General features: G+C 47.6%; 2 protein-coding genes across 2 annotated transcripts in view; both read left to right on the top strand.

Moving 5' to 3' along the window:
* EFCAB6 (EF-hand calcium binding domain 6) overlaps positions 1-24,614 on the top strand; it is a 248,207-nt gene that overhangs the window by 136,070 nt on the left and 87,523 nt on the right. Inside the window, 2 exon segments of the mRNA XM_059937122.1 lie at positions 15,576-15,690; positions 17,961-18,094. Coding sequence (XP_059793105.1) covers positions 15,576-15,690; positions 17,961-18,094 — 249 coding nt within the window.
* On the top strand, positions 22,256-22,659 carry LOC132373653 (large ribosomal subunit protein uL11-like). Its single transcript, XM_059937124.1, has one exon. The coding sequence runs from the start codon at positions 22,309-22,311 to the stop codon at positions 22,657-22,659; it is 351 nt and encodes a 116-aa protein (XP_059793107.1). The 5' UTR covers positions 22,256-22,308.

Below are 24,614 nucleotides of genomic sequence, written 5' to 3'. Positions count from 1 at the left end.
TGCAAATATTTTCTCCCATTCTGAGGGGTGTCTTTTCGTCTTGTTTATGGTTTCCTTTGCTGTACAAAAGCTTTTAAGTTTCATTAGGTCCCATTTGTTTATTTTTGTTTTTATTTCCATTTCTCTAGGAGGTGGGTCAAAAAGAATCTTGCTGTGATTTATGTGATAGAGTGTTGTGCCTATGTTTTCCTCTAAGAGTTTTATAGTGTCTGGCCTTACATTTAGGTCTTTAATCCGTTTTGAGTTTATTTTTGTGTATGGTGTTAGGGAGTGTTCTAATTTCATTCTTTTACATGTAGCTGTCCAGTTTTTCCAGCACCACTTATTGAAGAGGCTGTCTTTTCTCCATTGTATACTCTTGCCTCCTTTATCAAAATAAGATGACCATATGTGCATGGGTTTATCTCTGGGTTTTCTATCCTGTTCCATTGATCTATATTTCTGTTTTTGTGCCAATACCATACTGTCTTGATTACTGTAGCTTTGTAGTAGTCTGAAGTCCAGGAGCCTGATTCCTCCAGCTCCGTTTTTCTTTCTCAAGATTGCTTTGGCTATTCAGGATCTTTTGTGTTTCCATACAAATTGTGAAATTTTTGTTCTAGTTCTGTGAAAAATGCCATTGGTAGTTTGATAGGGATTGCATTGAATCTGTAGATTGCTTTGGGTAGTATAGTCATTTTCACAAAGTCCATTCTTCCAATCCAAGAACATGGCACTCCATCTGTTTGTATCATCTTTAATTTCTTTCATCAGTGTCTTATAGTTTTCTGCATACAGGTCTTTTGTCTCCTTAGGTAGGTTTATTCCTAGGTATTTTATTCTTTTTATTGCAATGGTAAATGGGAGTGTTTCCTTAATTTCTCTTTCAGATTTTTCATCATTAGTGTATAGGAATGCAAGAGATTTCTGTGCATTAATTTTGTATCCTGCTACTTTACCAAATTCATTGATTAGCTCTAGTAGTTTTCTGGTGGCATCTTTAGGATTCTCTATGTATAGTAACATGTCATCTGCAAACAGTGACAGTTTTGCTTCTTTTCCGATTTGGATTCCTTTTATTTCTTTTTCTTCTCTGATTGCTGTGGCCAAAACTTCCAAAACTATGTTGAATAATAGTGGTGAGAGTGGACAACCTTGTCTTGTTCTTGATCTTAGAGGAAATGCTTTCAGTTTTTCACCGTTGAGAATGATGTTTGCTGTGGGTTTGTTGTATATGGCCTTTATTATGTTGAGGTAGTTTCCCTCTATGCCCACTTTCTGGAGGGTTTTTATCATAAATCGGTGTTGAATTTTGTCAAAAGCTTTTTCTGCATCTTTTGAGATGATCATATGGTTTTTCTCCTTCAATTTGTTAATATGGTGTATCACATTGATTGATTTGCGTATATTGAAGAATCCTTGCATCCCTGGGATAAATCCCATTTGATCATGGTGTATGATCCTTTTAATGTGTTGTTGGATTCTGTTTGCTAGTATTTTGTTGAGAATTTTTGCATGTGTGTTCATCAGTGATATTGCCCTGTAGTTTTCTTTTTTTGTGACATCTTTGTCTGGTTTTGGTATCAGGGTGATGGTGGCCTCATAGAATGAGTTTGGGAGTGTTCCTCCCTCTGCTATATTTTGGAAGAGTTTGAGAAGGATAGGTGTTAGCTCTTCTCTAAATGTTTGATAGAATTCGCCTGTGAAGCCATCTGGTCCTGGGCTTTTGTCTGTTGGAAGATTTTTAATCACAGTCTCAATTTCAGTGCTCCTGATTGGTCTGTTTATATTTTCTATTTCTTCCTGGTTCAGTCTTGGAAAATTATTTCTTTTCTTCTACTTATTTCCTTCTACCTTTTTTTGTAATTTGCCTGACACACAGGGGATCTTTCTTGGAACGTTCACCTGGTGAACCTGGTGGTAAAATCCAGGAGAGTGTGCCCACCTCTGAGACTGGGCCCCCAGGAGTTTCTCATTCTCAAGCTAGTCCTCACTCAGCTTCCAGCACTTTGTCAGAATCACCACTTAAGTGTTCCTACCAGTCTGTGGCCACAGTGGCTTCTGCTCCAGGTAAGCTGACGTTGGCCGTGATTCTCTGTGTACGTCTGTCCCTCTAGATTTCAAATTTCTCTGATGGTTCTAAAAAAAGCCATTGATTTTTCATTTGTTCAGCTTTTTTCTTATTGTAAGGATGGAAGTGATTACTTCAAATCTCTTTACATGTTGAACCTGAAAGCAGAATTCCACTCTTACTTTTTGAAGATATTTTAGCTGGGAGTAGCATTTTACGTTGGCAGTTATTTTCTCCCAGCATTTTAAAGATATCACTGCATTGTCTTCTGGCTTCTGTCAGTTCTGTCTGTTAAATAAACCACCAGTCTTATTGTTGCTTGTTTGAATGTAGTGTGTCTTTTTTTCTCTAGAAGCTTCTAAGATGTTCCCTTTGTCTTTGGATTTCATCAGTTTTAGAAATGTGTCTAGGTGTGCCTGTCTTTGTATGCATCCTGCTGGGGTTTGCAGTTCTTCTTGAATCTGTAAGTTGTTGTGTTTAATCAAAAATTTTTGTGAAAAATTCTCAGCCATTATCTCTTCTCCTTTTGCTTATGCCCTGTTCTCTCTGTTACTCTTGGATTCCAATTGTGTATGTTAGTCCTGGTCACAATATCCTATGGGTCTCTTTCATTCTTTTATGTATTTTCCACTGTTTCTCTCTCAGTGCTTCAGTCCCATTGACCTGTCTTCCAGTTCATTAATCCTCTGTTCTGCTTTTTCCAATCTGTGGTTTTATTCATATAGTTCTTAATCTTAGTATTTTTTTCAGTTGTGGGATGTCCATTTGGTTTAACGTATATTCCATACCTTTTCTTCTGTTGTCTCAAAATATTCCTGAATTTTTAAAAACGTATTTATAGCCATTTAAAATCTTTTTCCTGCTAACTCCAGTATTGGGATCACCTGTAGAACTTTTTCTATTGTCTGTTTTTCCCCTTGATTTAGGGTCACATGGTCCCGGCTCTTGGCATGCTGGACAGATGTTCACTGAATGTCAGATATTGTGTTAAGAAAATTGAGAGGCTCTAGATAATGGGTCACCCTTTCCTTTGCTTGTCAGATAGACTGGGGACTGATGACCTTAATCCAGTTAGGGAATGAATCGATTTGAGGCTGGATTGCAGTTTTTCAAGGCTCCAATTGCCTTTTTTTTTTTTTTTTTTTTTTTTAAAAAAACCCTCCTTTTTAGGGTGTAGTCATCAAAGTTCTTAACTCAGAGTGTGGGTTATTTTCTGAGCCCTCACCCCTGAGAAGTCCTGAACTGCATCTAACGTTAGTTTCCTCAGGACCCAAAAAGGTGACCAAAAAAAAAAAAAACTCTCTTCAGCTTTTCTGGTCCTTCTGCCTTGATTCTTCAGTCTTCTGCCCCACATGGCTTCTGAATTCAGCAAGTATCAGGGAAAAACTGGCAGTGTCACGGTTGGTTCTCTGTTTTCCCTTCTCGCCAGGAACCTGACCATTCAAGTCTCTAATTTTGGTCTTTGTGGTCCCATGAGCTCCACTTGTGTCTCTATCAGCTGGTAGTGACTGTCTGCCTGGGCCAGCAGCCCCCATCCTGAGCCCTGGTCCTGCTCCCAGAATGGGTCCATGACCTACTTTTCCTCCGAGTTCTGAGGTCCCCCTTTGCTCAGACTTGTGTCCCTTTGAGTCTGGGTTGTCTCAGCAGCGATCTATATGTCAAACAGATGTTTTGCTGTATTTTGTCTGGCTTTTCTGTTTTTTCTCAGTAGAAGCAAAGGTCTGCATGCTGAGTACCAGCCCTTCCCTTTTTGATGGGCATTCACTTCTTTTTCTCTTCTATTTTTCGTCTTTAAACAATTGTTCTTTATGTATCTCTACATACTGATGCTTTCATCTCTATGGAATGGATTCCCAGGAGTAGGTGCTTGGTCTAAGATAATATATTTTTTAATTTTAACACATGTTGTCTGTGTGCTTTTTTAAAAAAAAACTATAGAGTTTCATATTTCTAACAGCTGTGTGTGAGAGTATCTTTTTCTCTAACCCCTGTTATATAGCATTATAGCTCTTTTTAATTTTTGCTGGTCTGATAGCTTTAAAATGATAGCTCAGTTTAAATTTAATTTGCATTTATTTCCCTGACTACTAGTGAACATATGTTTTGTTTCGTTTTTTTGCCATGAGGATTTGTTCTTTTACAAGTTGCCTATTTACATCCTTTGCCTTCTTGTCAACTTATAAGAAGTTTAGGTATCGTTATTTATCCCTGTCTTCCTAAGAAGCCTGGGCCTCCCACTTTACCCCCATCCTCTAGATTGTCACCGTGGGGACTTTCTCCCCATATGGCTCTGTATCCCTTAACCTGACCTCAGCCTTTCCCCTCCCAGCTGCCACAGCTCTTCTCTGACACTGTCCCGTTTGCATCAACTCCAGCCTCGTTCTCTCCCGGGGGCACTGCTTCCCTGCAGCGCCCCCTCCCTCCCTGAGGTGTACATCTACGAGGGCAGTTAGCTGTGTCTTTTTTATTCTCTGCCCTGTCCCCAGCATCTAAAACAGGACCCAGCACAAAACAGTTGTTCAATATTTTTTGAATGAACTCATCAATTTTGAAGCATTGTAGAACTGTGGTTTAAAATGCCCACTCTGAGCCAGGCTGCCAGGGTTCAAATCCCAGCTCTGTTCCTTAACAACTATGTGACCTTGGGCAAACCTCTCTGTGCCTCAGTTTCCGTATCCCTAAATGGAGATCATTTTAGTATCTATGCCGTAGGATTGTTATAAGGATTAAATGAGCTGATTAAGCTGAGTGTATTAATTTCCTAGGAATTTGTAACAAACTCCCACAAACTGGGTGGTTTAAACAGCAGAGATCTCTTCTCTCACAGTTCTGGAGGCCAGGAGCCTGAGGTCAAGGTGTCAGCAGTCCTGCTCCCTGCGATGGTTGCAGAGGAGGACTCTTCCTTGCCTGTTCCAGCTTCTGGCAGTTGCTGGCAATCCTTGGCAGCGTTCCTTGGCTTGGTAGCTGCCGCCACTCTGGTCTCTGGCCCCTCCCTTCTGTCTCTGTGTCTTCGCCTGATGTTCTCCTCTCCCTGTGTCTGTGTCCAGATTTCCCTCTTCTTATAGGACTCCAGTCATTGGATGTAGTGCCCCCACCCCATCCAGCATGACCTCAACTTAACTTGATTACATCTGCAAAGACCTTGTTTTCATGAAAGGTCACATTCACAGGAACCTGGGTTAAGACTTCAGCATATCTTTAGAGGAGACACAATCAACTCAGTACAATACGTGAACCCTTTCAGTAGGGCCTGGCACCAGAGGTCAGGGACTTTGCTGTTTTGTTCGCTCTTGTATTCCTGGTAGCTTGAATAGTGCCTGGCATATAGGTGTCCCTCAATATCTCTTGAATTAACTAATGATTTATTAACCCTTTGTCTTCTGCACTACAGGTATATTTTACAATCTATCATTTGACTTTTTGTTTTATTATATCTTTTGACATTAAAATGTTTTAAGATTTTGTACAACTCAATATCTTCTATCCTTTCTTCCTCTTTTCTTTCCTTTTCCTTTTTTTTTTTAAAATAAATTCTAGGCTTGAAGTCTTGGTTAATAAAGTTTCATTCTTCTACCCACCCACCCCCCGACCTCGCACCCAGGTCTCTCTCATATTTTGTAGATAATCTAGACTTTATTGCAAGAATTTTTACTGCTTTATTTTTTAAATGTGAATGCGTAATCTGTATGGAATTAATTTTTGTATACTGTGTAAGATGGGGCTCTTCTATATTTTCCCTTTGTCATTTGTGAAATTCTCATTATAGTAGGGTATACATCTGAAAATTCCCATTTTGTTACAGTGATCTATACATCTTTTTCCATATCAATGTAATTTTTTTTTTAGTTTAGTAAAACAGATCTTTCCTTATTTTTCTTCCTTTTTATATTTTCTTGGCTACTCTCAGGCCAGATTTATATTTTTCCATATAAGCTTTATCGCATTACCCCCAAATGCATTATTAGGGTCATAATTGGACTTGCATTAAGTTTATATATTGAAAACGTATCTGCTTTTGAAATCGAGAAGAGAGAAATAAAAACATGCGCAGAGGAGAGGGTGGCCGGCTGCCCAGTGGCAGCTTCTCCTGCTGCACTTGACCTTACGCTTGGCTTTGGGCCCGTGGTTTGTCTCCACCTGCCCTTTGAACAACAGGTGTGACTCCAGGACTTGAGGACAGCCTCCTCCAAAGGAGGTCTGGCTTGTCTGCTTTCATCTGCACTCTTCACAATTTGTTACTGAAGTACTGGGTTCATCTGCCTGTGGAATACGCTAAGATTTTACACGTGTGCAAAAGTGCACTAGGTTCTGGGTACTTGCCTCCAAGGTTAGACATGTCTGGTCGATTTGCAGGTCACCCCTGGGACTCCCCTTGACACCGAAAGCTGTCAGGTCACCTTGCCTTTTATTCTCATTTCACAGTTTCTGAAGGTTGCATTTAGGCTGAGCATTTTGTCATTCTGAGCCATCTAAACACAGTTTTAGTCTTGTTGTGTTCTACAGGGATAATATATTAAAAAAAAAAAAACCCACTAAACCAAATCATCATTTTCATTGTTTTCATTGCCATCATCATGCCTGCAGCAAAAAAGAAAAACCCTACTGTTTTACAATTTCCTGTTTGTTACCAAACCATCAGTCTGTCTTGAAGGTCCAGAGTTGGGCAGTATGGTTGGAGGACGGATTGTTTTCAGAAATGTGGTTCAGCACCATCACCCATGGATTGGGTGGAACTGGATAGATCTAGCCTATGGATTAGACATTTCTAGATTTGGGGGAGTGTTTGGATTGTGATCATGGTATCTTTCTAGAGGTGACAGCATTGCCACCGAACTTATAGAATCCCATAGACTCAAAGAGCTGGAAAGGACCTCAGAGCTCATGCACCTGCCATCCATCACTCTCTCTTCCTTATCCTCCCTCTCTGTTGTTCACCACCTCAGGGGATGCTTCCCTTACCCAGTGATGTTGGACACGGATTGTGGCAGATGTGACCTGAGCAACAACCTTAGATCTGCTTGTGTGGTCTGGCTTGGCCTTGGGCTCCAGTGATGATAGGCTATTAGAAGAGCTTGCCCAGGGCAGCTGCTCTCCTTTCAGTTTGGTCCCCAGAATGAATGCATGTGAAACAGGCCTAAACCCGACGTGCAGCCTGAATCAGAAACATCTAGCCATCTTATATCAGCCAAACTGCACTTGACCTGCAGATCCACTAGGGCAAGATAAATGTTTGTTTTGTTGTCGGCCACCAGATTTTGGATGGTCGTTATGTGATAGCTGACTCAGAGTCTCTGTCGCTGTTGTCGCTCTGTTCCAAACATGTGGCCCACAAAGGCTTGGGGTCTGAGCTGTGTCCTCTGCAGAGTGCCGGGCAGCTCGTTGGCGTGGGGAGTGACTCACCTCCCAGTGTGTGGCCGTCCATGGCTTGTAGGGTCTGAGCCTCAACTGTGAGTCCGGACTCAGCCAGCTGGGCTGGGCTGTTGTCACTGGCTACCAAGCGTCCCTTGGCAGTCCCCCCAGTGGAGTTATTTGAGCGTCTCTGTGCTCCAGCATGTCCTTGGGGGCAGGTGCCGGTGTCTCTGGGCTTCAGGCTCCTCATCTGCAGGTGAATCTGTAAATGTTGCAACCAATGTGCCAGGCTCTCCCACTGCTGCGTCAGGATGACACGTGTTCAAACCTTTGCTCCACTGCTTACAGCTGGGTCTTTCTAGCAAACAGTTGGTTTATTTAGCCTTCCTAAACTTTGGTCTCCTCATTTGTAAGATGGACTTAGTCATATTTCCGTTGAGGGGTTGTTGCAATGTTTAAATAAGATAATGTGTGCCGTGGCTGGCCCCTAGTAGCTCTTCAGGCAAGTTCTCGTTCTCTCAGTGACACTTGCGAAGCTTCTGTTACTTACGGGAGTCCGTGTTCGCTGCTCTGAAGTCAGCTCTGGCCCTTGTCATTAGGCCATTAATGCTGGGACTCTGTGCTTGAGATGCTCACCAGCTTTAACTCTCAATTCTGAGCCACTGTCTCTGGAACAGTGCCCCCCCTGCCCCCGGCCACCATCAGTGTTCTCATGCAAGGGGCGTTTATCTAAGATGCTCCAGCTCCTTTGAACATCCATTTCATTCTTCACAGTACTCCTGTCACTTAAGAAACAAAAAGGAAATCCCGTTACTTTAACTGCACTCATCACAGGCAACAACATCGCAAACTAAATACACTGCGACCTGTGCAGGTGACAGCATCATGTTTGCCTCTCATGTAGGTTTGCATCAGCTTTGAACACTCTGTCTTGCTGGGGCCACATGGACGATCAGGTGTGTGTGTCTGAATATTCTAGGAAGCATTTGCTAAAAGAATTTCAACTTTCTATTCAAGTACAAATCTGTTTTGAGAGTTCCGTGTTCTTTTCCAGCCATGGTACTCTCATCCCTAGTACCAGGTTTGCATGTGACCAGATAGTCTTGATGATTGAGTTCTCTGATTATTTCTACATTCTGGATGACGATGGCAGCTAATAGTGGGAGAGGACCTGGAAGAGAAGGAATCACTGGGATGGGGGATGGAGGGTGGGGAGATGGAGTAAGTCTGAAATTCTAGAGAATACTTTTTTTGCCTGTTTCATTTTGACTATGAATGGGTATGTCAAGAAATACAAGTAATATTACTTATTAAAAAGAAAACCCAGAACTCTCTTTGGTTTTGTCACAAATAACTTAGGTCAGAGAATCTCCAGGTAGGGAGGAATGGCTAAAAAAGCAGTCTCCAGATTTTGTGCACCTGAATTCTACCTTCTCCTTGGGTCATGTCCTTTAAATCTCTGGCTTATGTATAAACATGAGTCTTTTCCTTGGTTCCCCTTAACCGAGGCAGACTGACATTTTCAAAAGAGAATGTTACTAAATATAGTATTAAGGGGAGAACAATAAAGATATCATGGCTGACCCAGCACCAAAGCAGTGAAATACCCAAGTGTGAAGCATCTGCAGGTCAGGTCTCGAGAACAAGTACAACTTCACAGTTCCTAGCCTGACTCCCTTTCCTCCTGCTTCCTTTTGTACGTCTCACAGGACAATGTCTTCTCATCCTGCCTCACGATATTCTTGATAGTCTAACTACTTCCTAGCCAAGGCTGGATGACCAGTTTACACGCTTATCTGCCTCGTGTGGACTTTCTCACATCAGACTCAAGATTCATCCTCATGCCGTAGGAGTTGGGCGAGTGTCCAGGGTTCCCTTACACTGACATCCCCCCTCTTCTTCTCGTTCAGCATTTGTTGAGCATCTACTGGGTACTCTTGGGGTACAGAGGTGAAAAAGAAGTGCTTCTAATTTCTCTATCCACCGGCAGTTTGTCAGGTGCTTGCCATGTGGTAGGTCCCATATGAGGGACTGTTTATGATAGAAGCAAGCAGAGGGGCTATGGACGCTCAAAAAAGCGTTTTGTCTCTAAGGACTGGGAAGGCTTTCCCTGAGCTGGTAATAGCTGTGATTTAAGGATGTGCTTGCTATAGCATGCAAGCAAGCGTTACAGGGAGTTCTGCTTCCTGTGTGGCTGAATAAGCTCCTGCTAGACCAACTTTCCCAGAAACATCAACTATAAACACTGGGCAATGTTAAACAAGTTAGTAAATAAATAAGTAAATAAATAATCAAGTACCTGAAGGCCGTGGAGAATGAAACTAAGCAAACAGATTCCAGAGAGGAGTCAACTCTTGGAAGTGGGAATAGCATGGGGAAATGTTCCCATGGAAACGGGAATAGCATGGGGGAATATTCCCATGGAAACGGGAATAGCATGGAGAATGTTCCTGTGGAAACGGGAATAGCATGGGGAATGTTCCCGTGGAAACGGGAGGAGCGTGGGGGAATGTTCCCGTGGAAATGGGAATAACATGGGGAAACGTTCCCGTGGAAATGGGAATAACATGGGGAAACGTTCCCATGGAAACGGGAATAGCATGGGGAAATGTTCCCATTTTTTTCAGCTTTTCACCTGAGAGAAGGCTAAAGTTGGTGCCACATAAGGTAGATAAAACACTGATAGAACACCAGCAGTCTTTCCAGCCTGAAGAACCAGAGAGCAGAGAGAGGTCTGAGTGACTAAGGCCATTGGGAAGTAAAGGGAGATTTCTGTAAAGGACAGAGCCAGAGAGTGGATGCTCCAAATTCTGTTTATAAATTCTGCCCAAATCTCTGGCTGACCCTGAATGAAACAAGAGTGGGGCAGACTGCAAGGAGCCTGGCTAAGGATAAAAGAAACAAACTGAGATTTAAACTGCTGCCCAGCAGATAGAATCCAACCAAGTCTACTGTCTACTCAAACAAATAAACAAAATTTAACAGAATCCAGAATCTCCACACCATAACATTCATAACGTCCAAGATACTATCCAAATTTATCAGCATATGGAGAAATAGGAAAACATGACCTTTCTCAAGAGAAAAGACTCTGAGATGATCCAGATGTTAGAATTAGCACTCGAAGTCTTTAAAGTAACTATTATAACTATGCTCAGTGATGCAAAGGAAAGTATACTCATAACGAATGATAATATAGGAAATCTCAGCAGAGAAATAGAATTTTTGAAAAGAACCAAATGGGAACTCTAGAACTGAAGAAAAAAAAAATCCTAAATAAAAATTCACCAGAAGGGCTGAACCACAGAATGGAGATGACAAAAGGAAGAGTCAGTGAGCTTGAAGATAGATCAACAGAAGTTACACAAAGTGAAGAAGAGAAAGGAAAAGGTGAAAAAGAAACAATAGAACAGTTGCCTCAGGGACATGTGGAACAACATCAAAGGTATAATTGGAGTCACAGAAGGAAAGGAAGACCAGGGAAGAAGACATATGTGAAGAAATAATGGCTGAAATTTCCCAATTTTTGGTGAAAGCTTTACATGTATAAATTTGAGAAACACAGAAAAACCCCAGTAGGATAAATACAAAGAAAAATCATAGATAAACTGAAAACCAAAATCAAAGAGAGAAATCTTAAAGCAGCATGTGAAAAATGACACATTAAAAGGGGAACAATGATTTGAATTACCATCACCTTATCAGAGACGATGGAGGCCAGAGGACAGTGGGACAGAAACTTTACCATCCTGAAAGGAAAGCAGAAACAAAAACAAACAAAAACCCCTCACATCCAGCAAAAGTCTCCTTTAAGAATAAAGGTGAAATAGAGATGTTTTCAGATTTTAAAAAAAAAGATAAGTCCTTGCAAACAGATCTTCACTATAAGATATGCTAAAGGAAGGGAAGGAATTTGATACTAGATGGAGACTCAGATGATCCTGAAGGAATAAAGAACATTGGAAATGGTAAATATCCAATTAAATATAAAAGGCTATTTTTTTCTTAATTAAAATGCATTTGAGGGCTTCCCTCGTGGCACAGTGGTTACGAGTCCACCTGCCAATGCAGGGGACACGGGTTTGAGCCCTGGTCCAGGAAGATCCCACATGCTGTGGAGCAACTAAGCCCATGTGCCACAACTACTGAGCCTGTGCTCTAGAACCTGTGACCCACAACTACTGAGCCCACGTGCTGCAACTACTGAAGCCCGTGCGCCTAGAGCCCGTACTCCACAACAAGAGAAGCCATCACAATGAGAAGCCCATGCACCGCAACAAAGAGTAGTCCCCGCTCGCCACAACTGGAGAGAGCCCGCGTGCAGCAACGAAGACCCAATGCAGACAAAAATTAATTAATTAAATTAATTTTAAAAAGTGCATGTGAATGCTTAAAGCGACCATTTTAACATTGTCTTATGGGGTTTAGGATATATGTAGATGTTAAAAAACCTACAATTTTGTCCTTAAAGGACAGGGGCAGGGTACGAATCTACATGGTTGCAAGGTTCCTACATTTCAGGTGACGTGGTTCAATATTACTAAATAGACTGTTAAAAGTGAAGGATGTGTGTTATACTCCCTAGATCAACCACCAGAAAAATGATGCCAGAGGCATAGCAAACAAGTATTACTCACATAGAGACTGGTGGATGTAGCCCCAAAGCACGAGATGCTTTGCAGGAGCTGGACTTGGAAAGACTGAATCACTCAGTCAACTTCCAGTTACGGGGCACCTACCCGGGAGCACCTGCCTTCACCGAGAGAGCCCAGCAACAACTCCATGAAATGGTGTGGCCTAATATGGAAGAATCAGTCTACGATCTAAGTGATATCCTGGGAATGGTGGAAGTGACAATTTGGTGAATCAGAATATGCCAGGTCAAAGTTTGTTATTCTTTGAGGAACTTTCTTAGGGAAATGCCTCCTAGAAAAGACCAAAGGACAAAACTTGAGTGGTTAAACACTTGAAAATCTGTTTTATAAATGTTGCAGTTTTGCCTTACACTGTATTGTAAATTGCCTCCAAGGGTGGTGATAAATGTAGTTGATTCGCTGCCCTTTTCATCCTAGGAATGAGTGGTGCGAGGTGGGGGCAGGAGGCACACTGACGTTTGTGACGTGCTTAGTGTCTCTCTGGGGACTGCGCTCCTGGGCATTGTGTCCTTGGTGGTGCTCTGTGCCCACAGGGGATGGCACGCCTGCAACCTCCGGACAGGCTGCCTAAGGCATGCCCAGCCTCCCCAGTGCTTCTCAGCCCTCCCTCCAGGCTGTGAAACGTGCCTACAGACATTTTCTTACTGTTTATTACATATGTTTTTATGAAAGGACTGAGCAGGAGGAATTTGCAATGAATAATTCATGTATAATTGTTTTCAAAATATAAAGTAATTTTTCAAAGAAAGCCACCAATCTATCCGTTTCAGAGCCCCACTGCTGCTTGGGTGCCTGTGCGTGGGCCACGGCAGTCTGTCTAAAGGCTTTTGCTCCATCGCGAGCTGGGACAGGCTCCTGCACAGAGCGGGACGGGCGGGGTGTGTTTGCAGATGGCGCAGAGCCTCCAGAATTCCCAGTCACGCACTCCTGCCCAGGTCCCCAGGTGGGCCCCTGGGGCAGCCTTGGAATCCAGCGCTGCTCCCCACGTCCACCAAGCCCCCGGCAACACCGCGGCACCTGCATTGCCCTCCCTTTCGCTCTGCTTCCAATCCCGCACCAAGCGCGTCCTGCAGCTTGTTTACTTCACCACACATACAAGCCAAGCCAAGGCCAGTGCCCGACCGACTGGGCGGGCACAGACACAGCGAGCTGCTGTCACATTCAGCTCATTACTGACATAGATGGCCAGGGGTGCCAGCTCCCTGGTCCTAGCCCACACGCCGGAGACGGCGGCACCGAAGCAGGGGCTGATGGCTGCACTGCTGCTCTGGGTACCCTGTTGCTGCTAAGTAGGCTTATATTCTGCAGACCTAGTCTGCGGAGGCCGGGGCACAAGCCTCCACCTGTCAGACCCCAGGGAGCAGAGGAGAAACTGACTCCTGACAGCTCCCCGGGAGCTTCTCCTCTGCTCCCGGGGCATAGGGGAAAGTGGGAGGTGGCCTCATAGCCACTTCTTAGAGGCCTCCCACCCTCTGGTGTCCCGAGGGCATCTCAGGGTGTTCTGTCGAGACCCAGATGCGCCTCTGCCTGTGTGGCCTGTTCGGATACACGTGAGAGTGCCAGCGCTGCATGGAAGAGCACTTCCCCCACTTCCTACTGTCGTCTCCTACCCATTTCCCCCTGCCCTGTTCTTTGTCTGGGCCCCAGTGACCTTATTCCAACAGTGGAGTTCATCATAGGGGTTAAGAGGAACTGGGTTTGAACCCCAGGTCTGTCACTTTCTAATCATGTGACTGGGGCAGCTCTCATAGCCTCCGTTTCCACATCTTTAAAATGGAGTTAGCAAGAGTGCTTTTCTCATGGCTTATGACAAGGATTAAATGAGACGTTAATACCTGTAAAGATCTCAGCACAATGTCTGGCATGTAATAGGCATAAGCACTGCTACATGATGATGATGATGATGATGGTGGTGATGGTGATGATGATGAAGGTGGTGATGATGATGATGGTGATGGTGATAGTGATGATGATGATGATGGTGATGATGATGATGGTGATGATGGTGATGGTGATGGTGATGATGGTGCTGGTGGTGATGATGGTGATGATGGTGATGATGGTGATGATGATGGTGATGATGGTGGTGATGGTGATGATGATGAAGGTGCTGATGGTGATGATGATGATGATGGTGATGATGGTGATGATGATGGTGATGATGGTGATGGTGGTGATGGTGGTGATGGTGGTGATGATGATGATGATGATGGTGGTGGTGGTGATGATGGGTACTATCTCATCCCATTCTCCTGCTCCCTTTCCCCTATTCAGCTTCCTCCACAGAATGCAGTCAGTGTGGTGCTAACCCCGCTATTCCTCTGCCCTCTAACTTACTCTGGCTTCCTGTGCCATCACAGCCCCTGATCATCCCCGTGTTAATGGCTGATCTGTGTGTTCCCCAACACTCAGGCACAACCTTTCTTTTAACCCATCTCCAGACTTGGCTCTCCCACACAGCTTTCCTGCATCTGTCCTGAGAGAGTCCAGTCATCCTGGGTGTCTTTGGCCCTTAGATGCATGGACACATTTTGAATTATGATTCAATATCCTTTTCTGGAAGGAAAGCCATGTTTTCTCATTTAAATCGTGAATACCGTGAGAACAGAAGGGATGCTGTCTTCTGTCCCACCTCTCTTCCCCTCAGCATCCCTCCTGGGAGGTTCACCTCCAGGCAGGCAGCTCTGTCCAGGTTGTTGACTAACTGGCTATTGGCAAAGGGATGCCAGCGTCATGTGCCCTTCGAACAGCCCACCTGATCAGTTTCTCCTAGGAAGGCATCGTCTCCTGGGAAGAGTCATCTAGATGATTCTGCTTCAGTTTGCAGTGCAGGGAAGTGTGTTTTCTCAGTTGCTTCCCACCCCCTGCCCACCAGGGGTGTGAATTTTCTATTCACACAAAGTAGAAACCGTTGGTAAAAAGCAGGTTATGTGCACTGGAATGAAGGGATCACGGATAACTTTCAGTGAGTGGATCACACCAGGAGAGGAAACAAGGGGTGTCCATGGATCCCCCTGCAAAAAAACATAGTAACTTACAGTTTAAACTGTGGACCATCATGAGACTTCGATCAGAATTCTAGTTTTCCCTCCTCAAACCGCCTTGTTTTATCTTGTTCATGTTTCCTAGGATATATGTGAATATAAATCTCACTTATGAGCCCTGAAAGCCACTGCTGTCACAGCACACGTGAATCTGGAGACCTAGACGGCATGGCCGGGGAGAAGGTCTGCAGCGATGCTTGCAGCCCCGAATGCCTGCCATGTCGAAAAGCCAGGCCGGCTGCCCGCCTGTCTCTCTGTTCACTCATTCACTCAACAAACAAGCCTGGCACTGGGCCCCAGCCCCAGGACACTGGGCCTCGCCCGCAGGGCGGCCTTGGGTGGAGGCAGACAAGTAACAGTCACAGGCTGGAGTGCAGGGGCCATGGTGGTGAGCCTGCCGCGGGGCTGGAGGGGCTCGGCCGGCAGGGACCCCGGGACCACCTAACGGCCCCTCCCGTCGCTTGCCTTCCTTGTCAGGTCCTGGAAGATAACGGAATGCCGATGGATGATGATCAGTACACTCTGCTGACTGCAGAATTAGGATACAAGAAAGAAGGGATGAGTTATCTTGATTTCGCAGCAGGATTTGAAGGTAGCTCATGGCCAAGTGCAAACCTGTCTCCCACCCGTGGCCCTGCCGGTCTTTCCAAGTAGTGCCGCTAGGCTGCTGGGGTTGAAGTAGTGTGAGCTAAGATGTTGAAACGGTGTGTGTGTCCTAAGACTGAAACAGACATTTTTTAAAAACTTTCTCTTTGTGTTTCGGCCTTTTTTTTTCACTCAGCCACACCGTGAGTGCAGAATTTTGTCGGACAGAGCCTTCTACAGATAGTAAGAGCCCAAATGGTTTCTAAAATTTACTCCCAAGCCTATGCTCCTCCAATCACACCTCATGTCCTTTAAGGTTTTCCTCCTAAAAACAGATGCTGGTTATCTGTAATTAGTGACATGCATGCGCCAGCAAGGCAAATGTTCTTCCTCCCTTTTTGCAGATAAGGGAACAGAGATGCTAGAAGATTCAGTGACTTGCCCAAGATCACCCGGCCACTGTCCCTCCCCTCCTGCCCCCCGCCCCGGACCCACATGGTTGTCAGAAAATTTGCTGGGCACCGTGGAGTCTGGGCCGGAGGCGGGGCCTCCCGTTCGCCACCTGGTCTTTAATCTGCTCTCCCAGCCGCACGCCAGGCAGACAGATGACCAGCACCCAGCCTCCCGCTTCTTGGCTCTGACATCTCCCCCCTCCCTTGTCTCCACTCTTACTGAAGTTCAGGTAGACAAATAAGCCCTCTGGAAAAGCTGCAGAAATCACGCATATATATGCATGATTCCACGGATATATAAATGCACTGCAGGCTGGATGGGGCAGAACGTGGAGCCCGATTTGCATTTTGCCGTCTTCCCCGGGGTTGGCCTGGGAGATGACCAGGCGGTGTGGCGGGCCTCGCTAGAGAAGCTGGCCGCTGGGACTCCTCACCCATCCAACACCACCCCCCCGATTTCATTTGCCGATCCTAAGGGAGAGAGGTCCCACACCCCCCAAAAAGACAACACGGAAGCCATGGAATTTTAGGATTTTGACACTTTCTTTGGCTACGTGTTTTGACTTTTTTGAAGGACAATAAAAAGCAGGGAAAGGACCCCCCCATTTATTTTAGTGAGTGCTTCCAGTGCCCGGGGGCATCCATCGCTGAGGTGAGGAAATCGGGGCCCAGGGTGAGGGGTCACTTGCTTGAGGTCCCAGGGCGGTGAGCCTGTCACAGAGTGAGTACCACACTCAGCAGCTTCCTCCCTGCCCTCCTCCCCCCCTCTCTGCCCCCCATCAGTCCCCCCAGCATATGGCCAGATGCTGAGGGTGGGGGAAGATGGCGGCTCCAGGCCGTTGGGGGGTTGGGAGTGGACACGGCAGAGGGGATCAAGCAGCAGGGGGAGTTGCTATCTGCCAGGAGTAGTGAAGCCCGGGGAGGCCACTCCAGGCCCAGGTGGGGGTAAGGCAGAGGCCAGGTTCAGGGCTGGACTCAAGGATGCCCACAAGCTCCAGACGCCGTGCCCGCTGCCCGTCCTGCAGACCACGTTGGGGGCAGGGGGCCTGTGGGTGCGATGTGTGCAGAGATTCACGTCCAAAACCAAGTCCCAGGTTGTAGCCTGGCTTTAGACAAGGCCACACTCAAAGTGTCACAACCTGATGGAAATGGGTTGGTTTCTAAATGGAGGTTACACCTCCTTCCTCCGTTTTAAGGGAGAGAGGGGGCCTAATGCAGTAATTAACCAGCTGGGCTCTGGAATCCGACGGGCCTGGGTTAGCTGTGATGTCTGTGAGCCCTGTGACCTTGGGGAAGTTGAGCCTCCATCTCCTCATCTGGAGAATGGGCATAAGAATAGGTTTCCTTGTATGTAAACTGGGCTCGAGAAGAGACTGTACCTCTTAGCGTTGTTGAAAAGACCAGGACTTGTCCGGAGACCTCTAGCACAGAGGAGGTCAGGACCTGCCTCGTGACTGAATTACGCTTTCCTGTGTGTAGGACCTGATTCTAGGAAACAGAACAGGCAGGAATCCTCACTCTCTGCCTCTGGGAATGGAGAGATGGGCAAGATGTGGTCCCTGCCCTGGAGGATGGACAGAGGAGCCAGACAGGAAACGTGCTGGGCGAGAGCGTGGCCCTGGTGGTCTGGAGAACAAGTTCTTCTCGTGGTGACGGGGACATGTCTAAGATCGTAACAGAGTTCATGCTAGGTTCAGTCTGCGGGGTCGTAGTACTGTATAGTGTTCTAACAGGCCTGGGGACCGAAGAAGTCAAGTGTTGAGATAGAAATAAAGAGCCGTGCTCGCCACTAAGGGAAGTCCCCTGATTTATGTCGTTGTTTCAGATCCTCAGATGAACGGGCCAGAAGTGAGTTCATCTCAGACTCCAGTTCTTTCCAAAGGGAACTTGGACGGCTACTTTATAACTGCTGAAGAGTGCCTGAGACAGTTCCCCCGGAGACTGAAGGAATCCTTCCGGGTAAATCATGACCTCTCTGCTGCTTGGCTTCTCCGGACACCCCTCCCGCCCTCTCCTCGCTCGCAGCCATTCAGCTGCAGCGCGTGTGAGCCCTGTGGCCCCAGCACGTCCTGCTCATCGGGACACAGAGCGCTCCGTCCGCAGACTCGGGCTTGCCTTTTCTCCCCTTCCCGGGACAGGGCTTAACTCCGCGATCCCCTCCCCTCCCCCAGGCCCTTCCCTGCTGACACTTTGCTGGGTCTGCCTTCTGCCCCTCACAGGCCTTGGAGAAGTAAGGAGACCCTCCTCACGAGACAGGGAGGGGGGGGAAGGGGCACGACAACCCGAGTCACGGCGAATTCAGGATGCTTTCAGGCATCCCGTCCACTCCACTCCTGCACAAACCAAACGAGCGTTGTGCACTTGCAGGTCATAAGCTGGACTCTCTGCTAAAAGCTGGGGCTGAAATTTGGGAGCCCTGCTCAGGGAGCTCAGTCCAGCCCAAGACACAGATGGTCAACAGACAATTCGACACATCATGATTGGCTGCCGTAGAGGGACTGGTACTGTGCTATGGGAGCACAGGGGAAAAAAACCATTAAGGAGGGCTTCCTGGAGGAGGTGACCCCTGAACCAAATCTTAAACCCTCAGTATGTGCTGGCCAGAAAAAGAAGGGAGTGAAAAATAGAAGAGTGGGCTTGCTTAAGGCAGGTGGCAGACAGGTCATGGGCTTTAGGGAAAAACTCCCGGGTCTGCGTGACCGAGGCGTGGTTTGCATGCAGAAGCTGTAATGGGTAAGACAGGAGAAATAGCAGCCATTCAAACACAGAGGCAGGAATGACCTCAAATGTTTTTGTGTTGAGAAGTAAAAGAGGGTCGTTAAAGTGGGAAGGAAGATTGATAAATTGACCACATTAGCTACAAAACGGGGCAGAGGGCACGAGGGAGTTAGAATGTGTCCTCGCCAGGGCGTGGAGACCCCAGGGTGTGGAGACCCCAGGATGTGCAGGGGCAAACACCTCAGTAGGTGGAAATCCAGTGAGTCCAGGGGAGGAGAGGTGGGGAGCACCCTGTGGGTGGAGCCAGCCCCCAGGGGCAGGGCTTCCAGAGTGTGCTGTGCTTGAAACATCTTCCCCGCGTGGTTTGGCAATTGGAGATTCATTCTGGTTATTACTGAGCTCCCATTTTAAAACATATACTTATGATGACTGTCTAGCTCGGATTTGCAGCATGGTTCTGACTTTGACTATTCGGTCCAGACATCAGACCGTGCGTCCTAATTCTTGGTTTGAAAACATATGGTCACCATAAGCAGACAGGGAGAAGCGTTAGTCCTCATTATTTCGTCCAATGTGATGCCCAGCCGAGAAGAACACGGAGCAGGCAGGGGTCATTTATGGGGCGGAGAGCCTGGCGGGAGGGAGAGAGGGCGGAAGGGGAAGCAGAGGCACGGGGGCAAACAGCCCCTCTGTGCTGGTTAGCAGGGCCGGGTGGCCATCGCCCGCGGCTGCCTTTGTCCTGCTGCCTCACCCATGGCAACCCAGACCCCTTGTTCTGGCCCCCTCCCCGCCTGTCTCCTCCCGCTCACCTTTCCCAGTGGGGACACGGGGAAGCCAAGCTCCCTGCTGGCACCACGTCTTCCTACGTTTATTATCAGTGTAGCTTGGTTACAGCTCACAGATGTCCCGTATTTCCTAAGATGGTCTTTATTTTAAATAGTTAACTAAAAACGTTCACCAGCACCCACCCATCCTGCAAAGAACTTATAACCTAGTGGATAAGACAAAGACGTGAACCCCTAATTGCCAGGGTTTGCGTGATACAGACTCGGGTGCTGGTTATATCCGGGTTCCCGGGGGTGCTGCTCGCTGCCCTCACACGTATATGTAAACGGGACAAAGAGTGTGTCTTTTTTTAAAAATAAATTTATTTATTTTATTTATTTATTATTTTTGGCTGCGTTGGGTCATCGTTGCTGTGCGCGGGTTTTCTCTACTTGTGGCGAGCGGGGGCTACTCTTTGTTGCAGTGCGCGGGCTTCTCGTTGCGGTGGCTTCTCTTGTTGCAGAGCATGGGCTCTAGGTGTGCGGGCTTCAGTAGTTATGGCTCACGGGCTTCAGTAGTTGTGGCTCGCGGGCTCTAGAGCGCAGGCTCAGTAGTTGAGGTGCACGGGCTTAGTTGCTCTGCGGCATGTGGGATCTTCCCGGGTCAGAGATCAAACCTGTGTCCCCTGCATTGGCAGGCGGATTCTTAACCACTGTGCCACCAGGGAAGTCCCAAAGACTGTGTCTCGATTGTTGAGTGGGAAGGTACAGTCACTTTATTTCCTTTATTGAGTTCCTATTCATGAGAAATTCTTGAATATCTCTCTCCATCACTAATGAAAAAACTATTTTGTATTAGTTGAAAATGCTATTAATTCTGCTGCTGCTGTTGTTTGCCCTGTGATTTTGTAGCCAGATGAGCCCATCTCAGCACAGTTAGGTTTACGGACAACAGCACAGTTGAGTAAGGCAGCCTCACCGTCATAGCCCAGGCCAAAGACCACGGACAGTCGAAGGAAATAATTCATTGTGACCAAACGAGGGGTGTCCCCCCTCCCTGACTATGGTGAGGAAAGCAGGCACAGAGACCCCCTGGGTGACCTGGGGACATGACCTGGGGACAGGTTCCTGAGGCCCTTGTGGGTTCACCTTCAACCTCACCCCCTAGACAGCATCCGTGCAGGTTCAGGCTCATGTCTGTGAAGTCACGTATATTTTAAAAAACAAGCAGGATCAAAACCCCACACAAATAGGGTCTTCTATATGTACACTTCCGCCACTGCATGTTTCGCTTCACAATCTGTCCTGGACACCCGACCTTGCAGGGTGATCCCAACACACAGCTCTGGTCAGAGTGTCCCCTTTCTCTTAGGATGGGCCCGGGTCCTGCCTGGCTGGTCTGCAGCCCCTCTCTGGCCCCTCTCGACCCCCCTCCTCCTCCCGTCACACTCCGGCCAGCACGCTGCCTCCCCTTCCTGGCCTTGCACATCCCGCGCCTCTGCCTGGATTGTCACTCCTCTCTCTGTGACCAGCCAACTCCTACCGAAGCGCTGGTCCTGCCTCCGGCCCTTCAGACCTGCTGGGAGGTCTGCTGCTGCCCACTCACCTTCCGGCATGCAGTGTGCGGGGACTTGTAATTCCATGAGACGTCAAGGCCCGATAACACAACTGGCTACCATGGTGCGTGCCATGCAAATAGGTGTTTGTTGAATGCATAAGAGAATTCACTTTACATGCCAGGCAGTGAACCTACATGGCCTCAGTTGTTTCAGTCCCCACAACTACCCTATCAAGTAGGCGCTAGTGTTCCCATTTTATAGATGAAGAAACGGAGGGTCAGAGATGGGGAGAGACTTCCCCGAAGCCACATACCTAGTAAATGTCGTAGCCAGGAATTGAAATAATATCTCTTTCACTCCAACATGTATTGGCTCCAATAAAATTAGGAGTCTTCATGCTGGGAAGTCAAAGACTGAGATTCAGGAAATGAGTAAATTTTTTAAATTTGTGAAGATTATAAATATGGGTTTCCATGGCATCTAGATTGTCCCTGTAGTCCAGCAATTAGGGCTGCGTCAGAGCACTTCTCCCCCCGCCTTTTGCTGCATTTATCACGCTGACTTGCTGTAATTTGCTTACACATCTTTCTTCCCTACTGGACTGAGAACCTTGATGTCAGGGGCCAGTTATCAGTACATCCCTGTACCTAGCAGGGTGCTTGGTGCATCATAGGTACCCCGGAAATATTTGCTGCATCATTCATACCCAACCTCACGCCACGGATGTTTCTTAAGCACTGCTCTCTGGGCTGGAGCTGTCACGAGGAACAGATCAGAGCCCAGATATCACGTTTACCTTTAGAGGTGGAGCAGACAGTGGGCACGCGAATCTCCAGAGTGTCAGGTGGTGAAACGTGCTGTGAAGAAAAATAAAGCAGGGTGAGAGGACAGAGACCCATCAGGGTGGTGCCCTTGTACAGAGGGGACAGGAAATGCCTCCCTGGAGAGGTGGCATTTGGGCAGAGACCAAAGACCCAGCAGGTCTGGTGGAGAATCCCTGGGGTGCCGGAGGCAGGCTTGGCATGTTCCAACAACAGCAAGTAGCTTTCGGCTCTCGGCTCGGAGGAGGCCAAGGTGCAACTTTCTTCGGTCGTCCCGAATCCGGGTTCATCTGACACCAGCCGCCTCCACCATGCTGCCTAAGTTCGACCCCAACAAGATCAAAGTCGTGTACCTGAGGTGCACCAGTGGGGAAGTCGGTGCCACATCTGCCCTGGCCCCCAAGATCGGCCCCCTGGGTCTGTCTCCAAAAAAGGTTGGTGATGACATCACCACGGCAACTGGTGATTGGAAGGATCTGAGGATTACAGTGAAACCGACCATTCAGAACATACAGGCCCAGATTGAGGTGGTACCTTCTGCCGCTGCCCTGATCATCAAAGCCCTCAAGGAACTGCCAAGAGACAGAAGGAAGCAGAAAAACATTAAGCACAGCGGAAACATCATTTTTGATGTGATTGTCAACATTACCCAAGAGATGTGACATCGATCTTTAGCTAGAGAACTCTCTGGAACCACTAAAGAGATCCTGGGGACTGCCCAGTCTGGGCTGCAGTGTTGATGGCCACCACCCTCACGACATCATAGGTGACATCCACAGTGGTGCAGTGGAATGTCAGCTAGTTAAGAACTGCAAAGGAAAATAATTCAATAAAGGGTTATTTGACAAACACCCCCTCAAAAAAAACCCAGCAAGGGTGAGCGGGGAGGAGATGAGGGCAGAGGGGTAGGGGGCTGGGGCCACGGTCAGGATTGAGGATTGGACCCCGAGTGCCGTGGGTTGAGCAGAGGAGCAGCGTGCACTGGCTTGAGCCGTGCGGGTATCACTGGCGGCTGTGAGAATAGGGGGCTGGGCGAGGGTGGGAGCCGGGAAGCCCAGGAGCCTTGGGTCCGGGTGGAGGCAGTGGAAGTGGGAGAAGTGAAGCTCTGAACCCGTGGCTGTGTGGGTAGATTGGATGCGGGGTGTGAGGCAAAGGGAGGACCCGGGGACGCTCCCAAGGTGTGTGGTCTGAGCAACAGAAAGAAGGCGCTGCCACTTCTTGAGCTGGGAAGGACCAGGGGGACGAGCTGGGTCCAGCGGAGCCAGGAGTTTGATTTCGGCCCTGCTTGTTTTGACATCCAAGGGGAGATACCTCACAGCCTTTGGAGACGGGGGTTTGGAGGGTGTGGGAGGACTTGGAGCTGTGACGTGGAGGGAATCAGCAGCAAAGAGATGGGCCTGCAGCCCCGGCAGGCGGTGCTCCAGGAGAAGAGGCCGCTGGACGGTGGCGTCTCTGAGAGGTAGGGGCAGCACCTGAAGTCGGTTCCCACCGTATTTAGTGCAGTGATTGCATGTGTCAGTGCTGAGTAATTTTTGGTGAAAGAATAAGTGAGTGAGTACAGATAGATCTTGCCACAAAATCCCAAAAGGTTTGAACCGGACACTCGAGTCGTGGCAGGGCTTGCCTTACGTGACCTCTGTGGAGGGTCCTGGGACGTGAAGGTACAGGCAGGGCCTCGGAAGTAGCCAGAGAGATCCGTGGGTGGGGCCGCCTCAGGGGCTGATGGCAGCAGGGGTGCTGGGACCACAGCAGCTGCAGCTCTCCAAGCCTGAGGCACAGGATCGCATGGGGGGGCCGCAGGGTGTTGGCCCAGACAGACCTGATTCAGATCCCGCTGCCAGGCACTTGCTGTCCGACCTCAGGCAACAGTAATAGTAACAACATTTTACAGCCCTTAGGAAACCTCTCAGTCACCTCCTAAGTGCTTCGCCTCGTTAGCACATTCAATCCTCACAACCACCCCGGAGGCAGGGACTTTATACTCCTCCCGTTACACATGAGAAGCCTGGCAGGGTTAAGTCTCTTGCCTTTGGTCACTCTGCTAGTAGCCCGCAGAGCTGGGCTTTGAAACTAAGCAACCCGCCTCCAGGGTGTGCCCTGAGCTGTGCAGCCTGGCCTCGACCACACGTTCCCTGCAGGCCTCTGTTTCCCCATCTGCAAAATGGGAATCACCGCCCTCGTGCAGCACGACCTGCAGACACAGAGGGAGATTTCAGGCGGGGCCTTCAGCACGGGCATCAAAACAGGGCCCAGCCTCTGGGTGGCAACTCAGGGTGAGTTCAGCACAGCACTGGCTTTCCCGTGGACAGAAGTTGCCAAACATTATGAAAGTTGTATAAAAACTTGAGGGCAAGATTTTTATATGCCCTGGAAAGCTCCAGCGTACTCATTCTTACTTCTGGTACTAGAAGTACCGGTTCCAGAAGCCGAGGGAGCAGAAGGGAAAGAAACACCTTTCTTGTCCCTTTTCCTGAACTCTTTGCATTAAAAGAGGGCACCTGAGGACATAGTTCATCATTTCCTGGGGAAAGCAAATCATGGCAAGGATATTCCTGGAGCAGTGAAACCTCCAAAAAGCCAAGTCGAAACACGGCTGCTTCCTCATGTTGGAGATGAG

Source organism: Balaenoptera ricei, chromosome 10 (genome assembly GCF_028023285.1).
Source record: "Balaenoptera ricei isolate mBalRic1 chromosome 10, mBalRic1.hap2, whole genome shotgun sequence".
In the NCBI taxonomy this organism is placed as follows: Eukaryota; Metazoa; Chordata; class Mammalia; order Artiodactyla; family Balaenopteridae; genus Balaenoptera; species Balaenoptera ricei.
The sequence above is the reverse complement of the archived record's forward strand: the minus strand, read 5'-3'. Positions and strand labels throughout refer to the sequence as shown.